Source organism: Ostrea edulis, chromosome 4 (assembly GCF_947568905.1).
Source record: "Ostrea edulis chromosome 4, xbOstEdul1.1, whole genome shotgun sequence".
Taxonomy (NCBI): domain Eukaryota; kingdom Metazoa; phylum Mollusca; class Bivalvia; order Ostreida; family Ostreidae; genus Ostrea; species Ostrea edulis.
The window spans coordinates 23,925,946-23,944,405 of record NC_079167.1 but is presented as its reverse complement, the minus strand read 5'-3'; the positions used below and the strand labels follow the sequence as shown (position 1 = coordinate 23,944,405).

Below are 18,460 nucleotides of genomic sequence, written 5' to 3'. Positions count from 1 at the left end.
ATACAATTCTCTACAAAACTAAGGAAAATTGATCAGCCCCTGAATATCAAGCCCAGCAAATATGATGAAAACTCCATGATAAGTATTTCAATGGCTTACCTGCCGCCATCATCGGCATCATACTGCTCCTCTCCTGGTCACACATGAATGCCCACGGCTCATAAAACTGACTGTCAAACACAAATATTCCATATTTTATCATATTTATTATTAGCAAAAGCTGCAATTGGAAGTGGTACAATAATAATCAGTAGCTATCATCATTAATTGATCATCACATCATGTCAAAGGAAATGTTTGACTTGTGAATTTAATATAAAATTTTAATTGATTTGAATTCCTTACAATGACATACTACCTCAAGAGGTGGTGACTACAATTACCTCAGGAGGTGATGACTACAATAACCTCAGGAGGGGGTGACTACAATTACCTCAGGATGTGGTGACTACAATAACCTCAGAATGTGGTGACTAAAATAACCTCAGGAGGTGGTGAGTACAATAACCTCAGGAGGTAGTGACTACAATAACCTCAGGATGTGGTGACTACAATTACCTCAGAATGTGATGACTACAATTACCTCAGGATGTGGTGACTACAATTACCTCAGGAGGGGGTGACTACAATTACCTCAGAATGTGATGACTACAATAACCTCAGGATGTGGTGACTACAATTACCTCAGAATGTGATGACTACAATAACCTCAGAATGTGGTGACTACAATTACCTCAGGATGTGGTGACTACAATTACCTCAGAATGTGATGACTACAATTACCTCAGGATGTGGTGACTACAATTACCTCAGGAGGGGGTGACTACAATAACCTCAGAATGTGATGACTACAATAACCTCAGGATGTGGTGACTACAATTACCTCAGAATGTGATGACTACAATAACCTCAGAATGTGGTGACTACAATTACCTCAGGATGTGGTGACTACAATTACCTCAGAAGGGGGTGACTACAATTACCTCAAGAGGCCTTGATTCTCCAGAATCATGTGCATATTCCGTTCCAGGGAGTGTTCATTGAGGGCGGACCTTAGCCATGCTCTACCTCGCCCTGTGTCATTGTTTATATTTTTTAGTGTATAAAAGCGGTCCTGCTCATGTTTGGTCAGGTTCTCCTTAACATACAGCCAGAACACTGTAAATATAAATAAAACATCTCAGATAAAACACCACTATCTCAAAGAATCATGCATTTCATTTAGGACTTTTAAAAAATGCATGTCTAAAGAGAGTTTTGTTCTAAAAGGTCATATATATTTAAAAATTTCATAACCATTCCTTGGTCCAGTGTTGTTTGTTTGTTTATTTGTTTTCAGCGGATTTTTCCATTCTTTTCTTCTTAGATTTTTTTTTATTAGTTTTATTTGTTGAAAATGGCAGAATACTCAGAAAGGGAGATAACTCATGAAATGCTGGAATTTCTTGCCAAGACAGAAAACATCAAATTTGAGTTGTATTGGTTTTTTTAAAGTGTGCATGACATGAATTTTTCTAAATGCTTCTAAGCCAACATTTATTTTCCACTACCCAAAATGAACTATACCATTTTAAAGCAGTATGGTCCGAATGACAATATTATTTTCCATCTCGTAAAAACGCTATTAAATCATCGCACGTATGTAGTTATGAGGCTGTATGACATATCATACATTATTTCACCTGTTTTAACCCAAATTATTTGATTTTAAATCGATGTTTACAAATAACCGCGTCAGACTGCCAGTTCAAGTGACAGTCACGTGACCAGTTCAAACTTTCAGATCATCGGTGGTCTTATCTGTGTAAAGCTGTGTATTTTGCTACAACAGTATCATGTCACAAGTTTAATAGAAATAAAAATATCAAATACCTCTTATTCATTTGTTTTTTTACGCTCTTTCTTTTACGCTCTTTCAGCCTTAAAACTAGACAGTTGCGTATGAGTTAATACATTATGTTGGGATTCCCCTGACGCGCGTGGGTCTATTTATAGACGTCTATTATGGGATGATTTATATATGTACCACACATATTTACTTTCTAAATAATATTCTCACTGTTTTCTTTTACATGCAGATGTTTTCAAGGATGTAATTAAGGGAAAGTTAAATACATGAACATCGGGTCATACAGCTTTAAGAAATGTGTCATGATGTAGATGTGATAAATATTCTGTAAACATATGTAACACATGTGGTAAATATTCTGTAAACACCTGTAACACGTGATAAATATTCTGTAAACACCTGTAACACGTGATAAATATTCTGTAAACACCTGTAACATGTGTGGTAAATATTCTGTAAACACCTGTAACTCATGTGGTAAATATTCTGTAAACACCTGTAACACATGTGGTGGTTACTCTGTAAACACCTGTAACACATGTGGTAGTTATTCTGTAAACACCTGTAACATGTGGTAGTTATTTTCAGTCTGTAGAGATTACCTGGTTCCGGTTCTTTGCTGGTGATGTCTGTTAATATGTCTGTTACTTTGTTAAGGCCAGTCAGATTTGTTACCTGCCTGTAAAATAACATACAGCTATATCTATACAATAGTGTTGTAGCCAAATTACACACAGACTGTAAAATCATAATACTGTTCATTCATAATATTGTTCATTCCGGACTGTCACTAAAGATTTTAGGACAGGATCCTGATCCCTTCAGATTGGGAAATTTATCGTAAGTTTTTTGGTTTAACTGGGAATTTTTTTATGAACACACAATCACCAAGGTTTTTGTTTTAATAAAAATTTTCTTTTTAAAAGTAGAGACCAACACTCATTTACACTTTGTATTTTGACAATAGGTGATTATTTGAAAAATTCATCTTACTTACATTGTGTCAAAATTGGGAATTTCTGAACTAGTAATTGTGAAAATCTTTGCTTATTTTCCAATTGGGAAAGGTAGACTCAAGTTAGGGAGATTGACAGCCCTGGTTATAATATTGCTGTTAGATTATATGCATACTGTGCAATTATAATACAGTTCAGACATTATCTTAATATTGCTGTAAAATTACATGTACAAAATGTCAAATCCTAATGCATGTACAAGCATAATCCTGATCCATAAACCAATTAATACCTCATTGTTTTAAATACCCCACGGTGAGAACTTAATGTTGTTGAACTTACATTAATGCTGTCGAAGTTTTGCTTTATTTGATTTATAAGAAAAAAACTGTTGAATACCACACCTGCCTATTTCACATCACCGTGCATTTGGATGCAATAACCATTTGTTTTGTTTCAATGTTCTTTTAAACTGTGTAATCTAAAACCCTGTCTAATCCAGGACAAAATGTGTCTGCTGAGTATGACAAATTTGACAGGTTTCACTGCAAGACTTACTTTAATGCTGTCAAAGCTTTGCTTTGTTTCATTCCATGCTGAAGAGCAACTTCCCATGCTGCGCAAAGGCAAGACACCCTGAAAGATACAGCAGTGCATCACCAAATGGTAGACAGATTTGGGTAATATAGGTACACAACAGGAAAAGGTATTTGGCCTGTTGATAACTTTATAGTTGGGTACATACATGTTTATGTATCTTAACTATTGTCTGAGATAACAAATTACCTGCTGTCAGCATCAGTTGCTAACTCTGTCCTCCCACCAAACCGCACCTGACACTGAAAAGACAGACAGCATTTACCAATTATAACCAAATAGGTTGAAGAAAATAAACTATATTTATAACTACAATTATAATCTAGTGGTCATAACTTGGCCTATGTGATTTACATGTACAGTTCATATCAAAGATAATCTAGATAAAATTCATCAATGCTCAGCATTTTTCCCATAAGAAAATTTCCCTCTTGGTTCAAATCATTCCCTATAATAAACATTAGAACACCCTCTTACACTTTTCAATGAAAATAAGAAGGAAAAACAAGAATTTTCAGGGTATTTGTTCCTGAAGACACAGACACAATCTTAGATGCCCTAAACATTCAAAATCAATATCACTTGAGGGGCTCCATATGATCTTCATCGGGGTTCTTCCATGCACCTATAGTAGACCAGCAGCCCTTTCGATCCCCAAATAATTTCCTACTTATCTTACAAATAGGGTAGTTTCCCTTAAACCTAAATCAATCTCCAAACATTAAATAGTATGTAATTCTTCTTTTATTAGAGAGAACTTCACATTCTCATGTAAATTCACAATGCAGCCCTGTACAGAAAGTAGGATATATTCATGAATATTCTTTTGAGCACAGCATTTTTTAAACACATGATTATTAATATTCTTTTTACATACATGAATGTGTATGTAATATATATATATCATCATGAGTTTTGTAACCTTGTTTGGTCAACATATTTTCACTAACGTTGTGAGTTTTGTGGCTTCCATACTTGTTCGACTGATGGTAAGTATAATTTCATTACTATTGTGGCAGTTTTTTTGTTGTTGTTTTTTTTTTTAGGTCTTATCATTTTGGGTAAAATAGTGATCTGGTTGAAATTGGAAAAGATATCTTACTTGACATTTTTCTAATTAAATTCAAATAAGAGCTATTTCTTCATTTGCAAGACATTTATAAGATATTTTACATTCAGCCAATCTCAATCTAATTAAGATTAGATCCTATGATCCGCTCATGAGCGAATCATAGGATCTAATTTTAATTAGATTGAGCCAATTTTTATTTTCCTGTCTATTACAGAAATAAATGCTATTTATTATATACCCATCAATATCTACTCTTCAATCCTGTGATAAAATACATTAGAGCGTTTGAAAGACATTTGCTCATAAATGCAAAGACCGAATCACTATAAATCTGTTAGGCGTATGAACACTGTCGAGCATGTCGTCTGCATCTAGCATCTCGGCCCACAGGAACCGGTGATTTTGTAATAATAATAGTAGGGGTCTATACCGTACCACCTCCTAATAAAATAATCATTACCCTTTATTAGGGGGTGGTATGGTATAAAACCCTACTATAATTATTACAGACAAAATTACCAGTTCCTGTGCTCAGCCGCACATGTGCAGAATGAAAACAAAGATTCGTTGTCCATTGCCATCTCAGGCAACACAAGTGCACCTAATTCGATGCCAGACAAGTTGATACAAGAAATTATTGGGTTTTTTAACGTTATGATATCACATTTTGCTTTCCATGGCTGTTCCGTTAATCGCTACTTACCTAAAGAATTAGGTGGGAGATTTAAGATATAAATGAAAAATACACTCATTGAATAGGTTTCAAAAATGTAAATATAAGCAGTGAATTTTTATTTTTTGAAAGAAGTAGTCCCATACACTGTAACTACAATGGAGTGTACAAACAAATTTTCATACCATGCTAATGTGTGTTATTCAATTTGTATGCACACACTGTTGCAGTTATGACACTACATCTATAATTCATTGCTTAAATGTTTCGGGTTTTTTTTATATTAATGATTTCACAGAGTTTCTAAATCACTACATTGTGGTTTCCTGATTCCATACTGGTATCCTCTGAAACTGATGACGTCCCAATGCATCAATGCAAGTTTTTTTTTGTGGGGGGGGGGGGGGGGGGGGGGGGGGGATATCGACTGTGTCACAAACAAACTACCAACACAAAATATAATTTTACTGTATGCCTGTGTTTTTGATAATTTGGATTACACTTATTATCTTATAAATGTAGATTTAAAAATACATAAGGGGGTATATAATAAATCTGTTATCACTACAGTAATTTGATCTGAAGTGCGTGTCATTTAATCTGATGATCTGCGACTGTCAACTTGACATGATTCGACTTTTCAGATCAAGTTACTGTAGTAACAATATATATATTCAGTATTATTTATTGTCTTGGGAATTTTCTTTGATGACATTGGGAAAAACACATATTTTTTACCATTGGGAATGGGGCAGAATACAGGCCCCCTACGACCCCTAAAAAAACTTTTATGAATTTCAAGACTGTCATACCTGTGTAGTATAGGAGAGAGGAGAAATTTTGTGGCTGGACCGGGAATCAAACCTGGGACACGTGCATTACCATTCAGGTGCCCTAACCACTGAGCTACAAAGGCTGATTGATATCCACGGTTCTTGTAGCCCTATCTACTACATTCCCTCCTTCATGTGTCATCGCCCTAGAAGACACACACAACCCAGATTCTTTTTGCCCCTGGCATGACAACCTGCAGTGCAGGAGTGGTCAACGGCACCAAATATAGTAAAAGAGAGAGGAGAAAATTTGTGGATGGACCAGAAATCGAACCCGGGACCCCTACGTTACTAGTCAGGTGCTCTAACCACTGAGCTTTCCAGGCCAATATCCATGATCTGTATAAACTACTACACTTGTTTGACTAGTGATTATAGTAAATATTCATAAGTATGGAGTTTTCTGACTGTCATACCTGTTTGACTGCATCCAGTAACCGTGTGAGGATGGATTGTTTCTCAGCTGAGTGTCCATCAGCACCTGTGGAACAAAAGAAAATCACTGTAACTAAACTTCTTTATTCTAAACATCACAGTAACAATAAGCCTTGCTACATTCCGAAATTAAAGGGATTGATTCACGATTTTCCACTAAATTTTGTTTTTCACTTTTAATGATCAAAATCTACTGTCTAATATGTTTAAAAGATTTCACATAAAAATTAAGGTCATACTAATACATTAACACAAAAGCTCATTGTAGAGAGTTCATTATTATTTGTTTGTAAACAAATATTGCGGTATGTTATTGTTTACGAAATTTTCAAAAGAAATGAATATTCACTAACCATGAAAAAGTCCGTGCATCAATCTAATTAAAATTAGATCTTCCATCCGCTCTCCAGTTTTCGATACATCGTGTGTCCACGCAACGTATCGAAAACTGGGGAGCGGATGGAAGATCTAATTTTAATTAGATTGTCCGTGCATCCGAGTCGAGTACTATCCGATATTGTTAAAAAACATCACCTTTATCGATTGTTTAGATTTTATAAATATAAACAATAAATATAGAAAAATTATACTAAATTTTATAATGCACAGTTTATTTTTTCCGCTATTATACATAAAAAGACTAATAGTCTTTGTTTATATAACACAGATTTAAGGTTAAAATATAGCTTTTAATCTTGCATTCAGAAGGTTAAAATTTTGGTTGTCAACATTAAATGAGTTATAAAATGTTTAAAATCAAAAAATATTTTGTTCAAAAATCGTAAACCAGTCCTTTGAAGATCTTTCATATATATAGCCAAATCCGTTATTGTTCGAGACAGTGATCTCTATTCTTGAAAGTAGAAGTACATCCACATTTCATCATAAATGTACTGCTTTAATATCAGCATTACGGGAAACAAGCTACCTAACATATAGACCTAACAAGGTCTGATGGTTACCACCTGACCACAAGTCAGCTGAAGAAATAGAAGTAAAATGTAAACAAAGCATGTGTTTTATGCTTGATCCTTCAAACAGAAGCTTAGACTGTTAATATATTTATGCCAGTCATGATTTAAATTACCATTCATTTTCTCTCTTAATCATTTTAGGCCACCTTCATCAGGTTCATCATCATTAACCTCGCTCACTGTGGCCGTGTGGGATGTTCTGCAAATAGATTGCTTTCCCTTTGTTGGTCACATGATCTAAATAGAACTTCCGGTAAGTCTCTTTCCGGTAGGTTAGTACACATGATGGACGTAAATTTACATGTCCCAGATTGATCGTTCGAATCTGAATCAATCATACTGTGTATGAAGTTGATATATATGTCAATAAAATAAAGCATCTTTCAAGTAGTTGTCTATGTTCATATGATCTTTTTTTCTCTTTCAGTTCTAATTCAAAATGGGACGCCGACCAGCTCGGTGGTAAGTGTTGCACTGCTCAGACGGAAAATTTCAACTGTAATCTCTTCATATACAGACCTACTTCACAAACATTGACATTACCATTTCAGTTACCGGTACTGTAAGAACAAACCATATCCGAAGTCCAGATTTTGTAGAGGTGTCCCAGGTAAATATTTCAACTCATTGAGTTCAGGTTTCTCTTTGTAAAGGGGGGGGGGGGGTGTTATTGCGTGTTTTCAGTGTGGTTTGGTAATGGATAAAATCATATCCGAAACAGACAATTGTAATTGTGAGTTGCGATTTGTGGATTATGAGGAAAGGATAAATGGTGATACTGAAAAGAAAGTTATTAAAATCGAGCACTTTCTAAAACTGAACATATAGGACATTGTTACTAAATATATATATTGTGTCAGCTTTCAAAATGGTACTGAATTTTTTTAGATGCAAAGATCCGTATTTTTGATCTTGGGAGGAAGAAGGCCAAGGTAGATGATTTCCCTCTATGTGTGCATCTCGTGTCTGATGAGTATGAACAGCTCTCCTCGGAAGCTTTAGAAGCTGGACGTATCTGTGCCAACAAGTATTTGGTCAAGAACTGTGGTAAAGATGCTTTCCACATGCGAATTCGAGTGCATCCCTTCCATGTCATCAGAATCAACAAGATGTTGTCGTGTGCCGGAGCTGATAGGTATGTTTGTCATTGAGGTAGTCATTATTAACCCCCCCCCCCCCCCCCTGCAACAAGTTGTGGGGGGGGGTATACTGGAACCGGGTTGTCCGTCCGTCTGTAGATGCAATGGTTTCCGGGCTCTAAAGCATTATCCTTTCCACCTACCGTCACCATATCATATATATGGACTACCCATGGGATGAAGATGTTCCCTATCGATTTTGGGGTCAAAAGGTCAAGCTCACTGGACATCGAAGTAGCAATATGGTTTCCGGGCTCTAAAGCATTATCCTTTCCACCTACCGTCACCCAGGGTTCGAAATTAACTCATGTCCGTAAGTCCGAGACGTGTCGGACTAGTGAACTCTCTATAGCACTAGTCCGTACGGACTAGTGAAAATCCGAAAATCAATCTTGAATATGGTAAAGATTTTAAGCAAGATTTGTCCGAGTCTCTTAGATGTTTGAACTTATGGTCGATTAATTACCTGCAAAAGTGTTTGCGTGACTATGACATCCTGAGCTTCCAAACACATGGAGTGCATTCGAGACCGCCATTCTTCGAACGTGCACAAATTGTCAAATTCCTGCCAATTCCAAACATCAAGTACACATCATGAGAACGTGTTCTAGGAGCTAGAATTGTAAGTAATGTGGTCTGAGAACATGCACGTTTGTGCGCACATGGTCTCGTCATTCGCGACTCTAACACAGTAGTTCATAACACTATAGCTCATGACTTGGTCAATCGAGTGAATTTTATTGACTTTATTGATAAAATTTCGAACTTCTGTGAATGTTTATAAAAGGATTAACTCGGAGGTTAATATTGTATGCTTCTGAAGATCTTGAATGCGAAATAAAATATGGTGGTCTCTTTCATCTGTAGGTGTCAGAAATTAAATTGATTGCAACTGTGATGTGTTTTGTTTCATTAAATACTGTTGAATAAAATGAAGATCATTTAATATGATGTACTGGACGGACAAGTGAAATGCTTTGCGGAATAGTGAACATCAACAGTGACTAGTCCGTACAGACTAGTGCTTGAAAAAGTTAATTTCAAACCCTGGTCACCATATCATACATCTGGACTACCCATGGGATGAAGATGTTCCCTATCAATTTTGGGGTCAAAGGTCAAGAGCACTGGACATTGAAGTAGCAATATGGTTTCTGGGCTCTAAAGCGTTATCCTTTCCACCTACAGTCACCATATCATACATAAGGACTACCCATGGAATGAAGATGTTCCCTATCGATTTTGGGGTCCAAAGGTCAAGCGCACTGGACATTGAAGTAGCAATATGGTTTCTGGCTCTAAAGCGTTATCCTTTCCACCTACAGTCACCATATCATACATATGGACTACCCATGGGATGATGTTCCCTATCGATTTTGAGGTCAAAGGTCACACGCACTGGACATCGAAGTAGCAATATGGTTTCCATTTAAATTCTTTAATGGCTTTTTTCATCGCATAGAAAACACCCTTTGGGAGATTGGGGTAAGCGGGGAGTATTCTTAGTGAGCATTGCTCACAGTACCTCTTGTTTACCTAATGCTAAGCTATGTAACGTTTCCTTTTATGATTACTGACCTTGGCTTGTACTGTATGCTTGTCATGTTAGAGGTTGAAAATTTGTCTAAATATTTCCATTAAAACAACACCTTAGTACATGTAAGTGTAGTTTTTTGTCTGCTCGCTTTGCAACCAGGAGGTCCAGAGATATTTGTCAATTGGTATTTAAAGTGAAAGTTGTGGGTTGCTTTAATATTGCCTTAAGGTATTCCATGTATAATGAAAGGATAATGAACAATTTTGAAGGATTTAGATCAACATTAAAGTTTATTGTTAAATAATGATGAAAGTGAAGCAGATGAAATTTACATGACTGGTAAATGATTAGAAGCTGACCTTTTTGCACTTAAGACTTTTTGGAAGAGTTGTCTGCCCTTTGTAAAAATAAGAAAAATCTAATTTTCTAAAAATGTGTGTGGTCAATGATTAATTTTATTTCATATTTTCATAAAAAGAAAATGTATTTAACTTTCTACCAAGAGGTTAGTATGAAAATATAATTTGTTTTTAAAATATTGTAATAAAACATGCCTTTCCCATATACTTCAATGTTAAATTCTAGGTGAAATAAATCAAGCCGTAAACAAAATTTTGAAAATTCCTATGGTGGATTATTTTTATTTGAAGAACCCTTCAAAATGATACCATGATTACAAATATTCCACCATCCATTTATTAGATATGAAATATGGTCATTATACATTGAATACCTTAAGAACAATTTCAATTTGGGCAGAGCTTACCGCATTCAATTAAGCAGAGGTAAATAAAAAAAAAATTGGTTTACTTAACAATTTTGAAGCAAAAATTGTAATCTGTGGGCCTGTGAAGAAGATTTATGAACAATTAGACTAACCTGCTTGATTTGTTTTCATTGTTTGGGAATTTCAAACCAAAAATTGAGGGGTAATACCTGCTTTTTAGCATTGGGAATGGGGCTTTATTTTAGCTAATTTCCTAATTACCCAATTACTTCACTTTAAAGCTAGAGTTATTCATAACTATTGCGTCAAGTTTCATAACCTACTTTAAAATCCGGAACTACAGCATTGGACATTCTCATCATATGACTGTAGGCATTGATATTTTTTGCTCATGAAGCAGACAGATCCCTTCCCAGTCTTGGTATTTGTCATGCTTGGGTCTCAAGTTCTGTCATATCAATTGGCTGTGTCGCTTTTTTCAAGGCATGCTGCATCGTGACTTGAAACGGTCAACCACAGCTACATTCTTAGTATGTCAGATGTTTTAAGGCTGTTTAAGTAAGTTTATTTAAATGAGCTTAAGTGTATTTGTGATTTAATATTTTGTAGGCTTCAGACAGGAATGAGGGGAGCTTTTGGTAAACCACAAGGCACTGTAGCCCGTGTACACATCGGACAGCCAATCATGTCCGTCCGTGCTCGTGAGAGTCACCAGGCTGCCGTGATAGAAGCACTCAGGAGAGCCAAGTTCAAGTTCCCAGGACGTCAAAAGGTAAACCACCATGTCTGTAATTTGCTGTAACAGCAGTAGTTGTGGCATTAGAAGACACACATTCAAATTTTTTTTTTTTTAAAGAATTATTGGAAGTGTTTTTTGTTTATTGGGATAAGTCATTTCCATCAATGGTCATGTTGCTTTAGGCTCAAATTTCAAGCATGCTAAAAAAAATTAAGACTAATGAAATTTCTCCAGTTTACTTAAATACACAGCTACATCACACAGTACCAGCTCCATCAGGCGAGCATTGTATGCCTGGTGGCGTTCTATTACTGTAAAATCAAACTGCCCCATTCCTGATATTGGTGTCATTATCATTGGACATTAAGCAATGGAAATGGCAACATACAATAGCATATATGTAGGATATTGTATTGTATGTCTGGAAAGTTTTCTTTGTTTTGTGTTTTTCAACCCAATAGTAATATGTTTCTGAAACAATGTCTTTAAGTTAAAGTGCTAGCAGTTTGGATTGACTTTCCAAAATTGAACTTGACCTAACATAAACAACAGAAAAGTCCTGTCTTTCAGCATGGTGAAAGTTTGTCATATTAAATACTTCAAAGGCTATGTCTATAAGTGTTGATATGTGCTTTTGACGAGCATACAGCTTAACTTGCGCATTTTGGTGCTTTAAAGTTATAATAGCTAGTCTTAGTCTGAAAATTTTGTTTTTTAATAAAATTGTGCTATTTCGATAGTTTTGTATGTAACTCTAGCCATAGTCATTCATAAAATCAAAATTAAGATTTCTGTTCTATTGAATATATAGAAATAAATTTTGTACGGGAAGACGATATGATTTTACTTCATTTATGATTCAGAGCCTCTGGATAGGTTTTCTAACACAAAATTTCAAAATGAAAGTTTTTAAACCTAATTTTTTCTGTCATTGAAATAGTTGATCACAATTTTGACACCTAAAACGAGAGTTAGTATTACTTGGGGGGAGGGGGGGTATATACAATTTTATAGGGGGAAAGTGGTTATTTAGAAATATGAAAGCTTTGAGTGTTACATATAGGTTATTACCTTGGTAGAGAATGGTTACTCACAAACTGTAAAGAAGAAATGCAAGCTTTGTTGCACCATTATAAGTAGGTTAATTATATTTAATTTGATAAATCCATGCTGGTGATAGCTTGTGTAGAAACAGTTCCAGCTCCGCTAGATGTATCACTAATCTAGGCGGCGTTTCTAAACTGTGAAAGCAAAAGTAGGACTCGCTATGTCATGTCTTCTCACTATGAGGACATGATACATTGCTCTTACAACAGTTGACAACAATACAACAAAATCTCCGCAAGATGGATGAACACTGCTCAACCTTGAAATTACATTACGAGGGATGCAATGGTACACTTACTTTGTGATACGATACATATCAAATACTTTTAACGTGCTATGAATAACAGGGCTCGAAATTAGCATATGCCCGTCAGTCTGTGACTGGTTAAAAGTCTGGTGAAGTGACTGACATTTGTTTTAGTCAGTCAGATGGGACTGGTTAATTTTCTAAAGCATCATTTTGGAACATATACTTCTGAAATTTTATACACACATATGGCATGCTTCGATCTGTAGATATCATATGAATCTGATTCGTAAATATAAATCCCATATCTAAGTGTTGCAATATTGTCTGAGGCATTTTGAGTTAAATTTCATTTTAATAGCATTAACAAAATATGTTTATTTATTTCTGGAAAACTCTGTTGGACTGGTAAATTTTTCTGTGGACTGGTTGAAATTATACCCCATCAGTCCAGCTGGACTTGTGACATAAACAGTTAGCTTCAAGCCGTGAATAATAACAAATGAACAATTACACTGGTTTTGGTATCATTTAATTACACCTTACTGTTACAAATGCATATCCAGAAGACTCCCATATTGGAGCTTAATGGGTCACAGAATGAGAAATAATTCAGGGGCACTGTTGGCGCCATGTTTTCCATTACCGGAAACCATGTTTACAAATTAATTTGTACAGGGTTCGACATTTACTTTTTTGAGCACTGGACCAATCGGGCTACTTCAAATGATTTTTGCTAGACCTGACCTTACATCCACTAGCCCCGACCAACTTTCCAGAAACTGATAATTTCTCCATATTTAAATGTACTTAATTCAAATGACAAACATTAAGTTTGCATGGACTAAAACATATTTAATTGTCTTTAAAAAGAGCTTTAGTCTCGTCATTCAATTTAATGCTTTCATTTTCAAACACATTTTCTGTTTCTTTAAATTCTACACGGCACAGAAATTCTCTAGTCCATTTAAAATAAAATGACCTCAACCGTTTTTTTAATCTCTATTTCATAAGCCCTGCTTTGTTTCTTCCCAACCTTTTACTTTATTTCTCTTGGGACATCTTTCCTTGAGGACGAGAAGTTGTATTTGAATATAGACACTCCCACACATGTCAACACCGAAGAATGGCTGTTTACGACGTAATTTATTAATTTGATAAATACTTTCTTATATTTGATTCAAATAAACTGGGTTTTTAAAAATATATATATATATTCATCTAAAACATAACGATATTTCGGGGAATCGTTTCAGCCCTGCAATTCAAATGGCAATGATCCATGGAAATTTAGTTATCAGACAAATGCTCCATGGGAATTTAGCTATTTAACAAGAGTTTTTAAAAATCGTCCATTTTCTATGTTAAATAGCTAAATTCCCATGGAGCATTTAAATTGCAACACCTTTCAGAATTTGCTTTTGTTCATTTTTATCTTTTTATAAACAGTTCCAGCTCCGCTAGATGTATCACTAATCTAGGCGGCGTTTCTAAACTGTGAAAGCAAAAGTAGGACTCGCTATGTCATGTCTTCTCACTATGAGGACATGATACATTGCTCTTACAACAGTTGACAACAAAGTACATTAAGGAATTCACAAAACACACAATATTGTGGTTGAATATAGTCCAGTCAAAGGTTGCATTACAATCTCCATGAATTTTCAGTTTCAAAAATTGTCAATTTTCCTATGTCTGATAACTAAATTTCTATGGAGCATTGCCATTTGAATTGCAGGGCCTGAATAAAGGCTGAAAGGATTCCCCGAAATATCGATACTGTTCGATTTAAATGCTCGATTTTCGGTTCGATACATTAATTACGAATGGATTCAGTAAAATACATCAGGCTAGCCCTGTACTTATTATTTTACCTGCAAGAGGGACAAAATAACATTCAGACAGTTGTTTGGCTTTGCGTCTGACGAAAATAATAATGAACTTTATCAGTTTAAACTAGAGACAACTGGCATCTTGCTGTTTGGGAACATTTTGCTTTTAAGATTATGATTGTGAATCTTGGTTATTAAATTGTTCTTCTGTAAATTGTATCAGATTGAACAGGGCTTGAAACTGACATTTTCATGGCTGGAATAGCCAGACTGATAGAGTTTATTTTCAACAGGTCTGCTGAAAATTTTACCAGTTCACCAGGCTTTTCCAGAAATAATTAAACATATTTTGTTAATGTCATTTAACGTAGTTCCACACTCCTGTGACGTCATAAGATTGTGCAAAGTCAATAATTTAATGACTGGAACATAAATTTTGTTGGAGTCTTTTTCAATAGTCATTGTAAAAAATCTTGTTAGCCATAAAATATTTCAAAAGTCTTAGTTATATTTGAATAGTCAATTATGCGTTTCAAAATATTGAATCCAAGGACAATAACTCTGTTTTCATTAAATTATTTATCAAGTCCATTATGCAATAGATTTCCTATATTTTTCACAAACATTTTACCAAGGTGATAAGGAATTATAATCTGTGTCTTTTCATGAAATTACATAAAATTTTAATCCATGAGTGGTTTTGAATAGCTCAGTTGTATGGTGCCAGACTTAGGGTTTTTATGGGGGTATACATACTCTGGAAGCTATAGATTTGAAATTATTAAGGAAAAGTAGGGATTTTTTTTCATAAATAACTATAACAGATGTACATTTACTAATATAACCAGAAAAAATTATATGTAAACCATGCTATAAGGAAATTGTGTCCATATTTGTTTGTTTTTTAACATTTTGGAGAGTAAGGCTAATTCAATATTTTGCACTTATTATACTAAAACTTGATGAACATAGTGAAAATGACATGTGTTTTAGTTCTTGACATGTTTCCTGATAAATAAATGCAATTTAAAATTTTTGTTGTTGTTTTTATTTTAAAATAACAACAGATAACTGTTTCAGTAGTGTCTGTAATGAAAATAAATCTGGAAATCCTTAACTAATTTGCCTTTTCTCATTACTCTGAATGTTAATCTATTGATTCCAAACAAAAAAATGCTACCTAAACCCCAAAAATCCAGGACTAAGGACCCACCTTAAATAAGATAATGGAATTTAATTCAATATGCCTTGGACAACATTGCAACACTAAGGGGAGGGGGGGGGGGGCATGGCTACACATAGCAATCTTCTTTGATGAGTGTGTAAAAACAGTTCCAGCTCCGCTAGATGTATCACTAATCTAGGCGGCGTTTCTAAACTGTGAAAGCAAAAGTAGGACTCGCTATGTCATGTCTTCTCACTATGAGGACATGATACATTGCTCTTACAACAGTTGACAACAAAGTACATTAAGGAATTCACAGAACACACAATATTGTGGTTGAATATAGTCCAATCTCCAAAAGAAGGATACATGACAATCTCCATAAATTTTCAGTCTTAGAAATCATCAATTTTCCTATGTCTGATAACTGAATTTCCATGGAGCAATGACATTTGAATTGCAGGGCCTGAATTAGGGCTGAAACGATTCACCAATATATCGATACTGTTCAATATAAATGCTCAATTCATTGCCTAGATTTTCTGTTCAATACGTTAATTACAAACAGGTTCAGTAAAATACATCAGGCTCGCCCTGTACTTATTATTTTACCTGTATGAGGGACAAAATAACACTCGGACAGTTTGCCTTTGAGTCTGACGAAAATAATAATGAACTTTATCAATTTCAACTAGAGCCAACTGGCATCTTACCGTTTGGCAGTTTGGAAACTGATGAGTATGTAAAAAACAGTTCCAGCTCCGCTAGATGTATCACTAATCTAGGCGGCGTTTCTAAACTGTGAAAGCAAAAGTAGGACTCGCTATGTCATGTCTTCTCACTATGAGGACATGATACATTGCTCTTACAACAGTTGACAACAAAATATATTAAGGAATTCACAGAACACACAATGTTATGATTGAATGTGGTGCAATCTCCAATATAATTTCCAATAGTCATTATTAGTACTCTTGATTTGCAGATCCACGTGTCCAAGAAGTGGGGTTTCACTAAGTGGGAGAAGCCACAGTACGAGGTGATGAGAGCTGATGGGATCCTGATTCCTGATGGAGTCGGCGTACAATACAAACCCAACAAGGGGCCCCTGCGTGCATGGAAGGACAGACAGAGAGTCTAAAACCTATTTATTGTGATCTGGACAAAACGAATAAACCATCGTGTGGGCCTTCTGTCGTGTTTTGTCATGTTTTGCAAAATAAAGCTTAAAGATGGATTGGTGTATGAAATAACATACTGAGTACATTTTATATGTAATATGGGTTATGTATTGAGGATGGTGAACAATTGGTTTATATTACCTGTAGGTAGTCAAGATGACAGGTTTTCATACACTTTATGGGTCGAGGTCAATTTCTTGTACAGGTCGTACTTGTACATGTATGTTAATTTGAAACAAAATTAAAACGACCATTATCATATGAATACCAACAAAACGCTTCATAATTTTTCTCTAATGAAAGATATCCATCACCCCTACAAATAAACTAATCAACATCACTAAGACGAATTTCTACACTAGAGAAATTTGATATAGAGCAAATGTACAACATTTTGAAATTGAAACTTGTATATTTATTTTATTTAGTCAAAAAAGACAGTTTTAGTAGAAAGTAATCTGGAAAAATTTTAAAACCCTTGCTGGTCTCGAACCCAAGATCTACAATTCAGCAGTCAACATGCTAACCTATTGAGCAACTCGGCTAGGTGATGAATTTTGAAATGAATGAATAGACATTGCTGATATTATATTTTCATCCATGTTTTAAAGGAAGTTGGTAATATTGACTCATTATTGAGGCTAGAATACTTGGACCCGATACATTCGTTCCAAGTATATTTGAACAGGAAATGTTTTAAAACATGTATGCTGACATGGTGCAAAATTAAGAGGGATGGACACGTGCATTATTTCATTGATAGTAGTGCCACACCAGACAATATCTTCGTATGTCCAGAGTGGATTGGTAATTTGACCTCAAAATTAATAGGGGTCATCTACTCTGATGTACCAAGATTGTTGTCGATCAAGCAAATGTTTCTTGAAATATAGGTGACAATATATTGCGATGTCCAGTTTCACCGTGTGACTTCAAAATCAATAGGGGTCATCTACTCCATGAGGTGTTCAAAGTTTGATGTCTCGAGATAGAACATCGCGCTCAAAATCACACGGCCTCTGTCGGCGCGGGTTCGAATCCCGCTCGCGCCGGTAAGTGAGAAAGTTTACTTTCGGAAGGTCGGTGGTCTCTTCCCAGGTACATTGTACTGGGTTCTCTCTTCCACAAATAAAACTGGGCGCCACCAGAAAACTGAAAAATTGAGTGGCGGTAAACATCATCAATCCAGTTTGACCCTGACCTTTAATTATGTGATTTCAAAATCAATAGGTCAGTAATAGGTGTCGTCTACTCATGTCCAGAGTAAATTGACGACCTGAAAATCAATAGAGGTCTTCTACTCGTAACCAACCCACATATGAAGTATGATCAAGTGAATGGTACGGAAGCTGATAGGTGCCAGGATATAGAATTAATATTTATTTTTAACTGGCGGC

General features: G+C 35.3%; 2 protein-coding genes across 3 annotated transcripts in view; one reads left to right on the top strand and one right to left on the bottom strand.

Annotated features, from left to right (window-relative positions):
* The window catches only part of LOC125668666 (sorting nexin-29-like), a 26,636-nt gene extending 19,008 nt beyond the window's left edge, over positions 1-7,628 (bottom strand). Inside the window, exons 1-7 of the mRNA XM_048902996.2 lie at positions 7,503-7,628; positions 6,397-6,461; positions 3,592-3,644; positions 3,364-3,441; positions 2,452-2,528; positions 984-1,158; positions 100-170 (exon numbers count right to left, since the gene is read on the bottom strand). Of these exons, the coding sequence (XP_048758953.2) occupies positions 100-170; positions 984-1,158; positions 2,452-2,528; positions 3,364-3,441; positions 3,592-3,644; positions 6,397-6,461; positions 7,503-7,509 (526 nt within the window). The 5' untranslated portion in view covers positions 7,510-7,628. The remainder of the gene's footprint in view (positions 1-99; positions 171-983; positions 1,159-2,451; positions 2,529-3,363; positions 3,442-3,591; positions 3,645-6,396; positions 6,462-7,502) is intronic.
* Positions 7,604-17,075, top strand: LOC125668671 (60S ribosomal protein L10-like). Of its 2 annotated transcripts, none has more exons than XM_048903006.2 (6): positions 7,604-7,732; positions 7,817-7,851; positions 7,941-7,999; positions 8,278-8,524; positions 11,402-11,564; positions 16,868-17,075. In XM_048903006.2, the coding sequence occupies exons 2-6, from the start codon at positions 7,829-7,831 to the stop codon at positions 17,021-17,023; spliced, it is 648 nt and encodes a 215-aa protein (XP_048758963.1). In that variant the 5' UTR covers positions 7,604-7,732; positions 7,817-7,828; the 3' UTR covers positions 17,024-17,075. The 2 variants fall into 2 exon arrangements, with proteins under 2 accessions (XP_048758963.1, XP_048758964.1); XM_048903007.2 differs by having other exon boundaries at positions 7,634-7,661.
* The last annotated feature ends 1,385 nt before the right edge of the window (positions 17,076-18,460 follow it).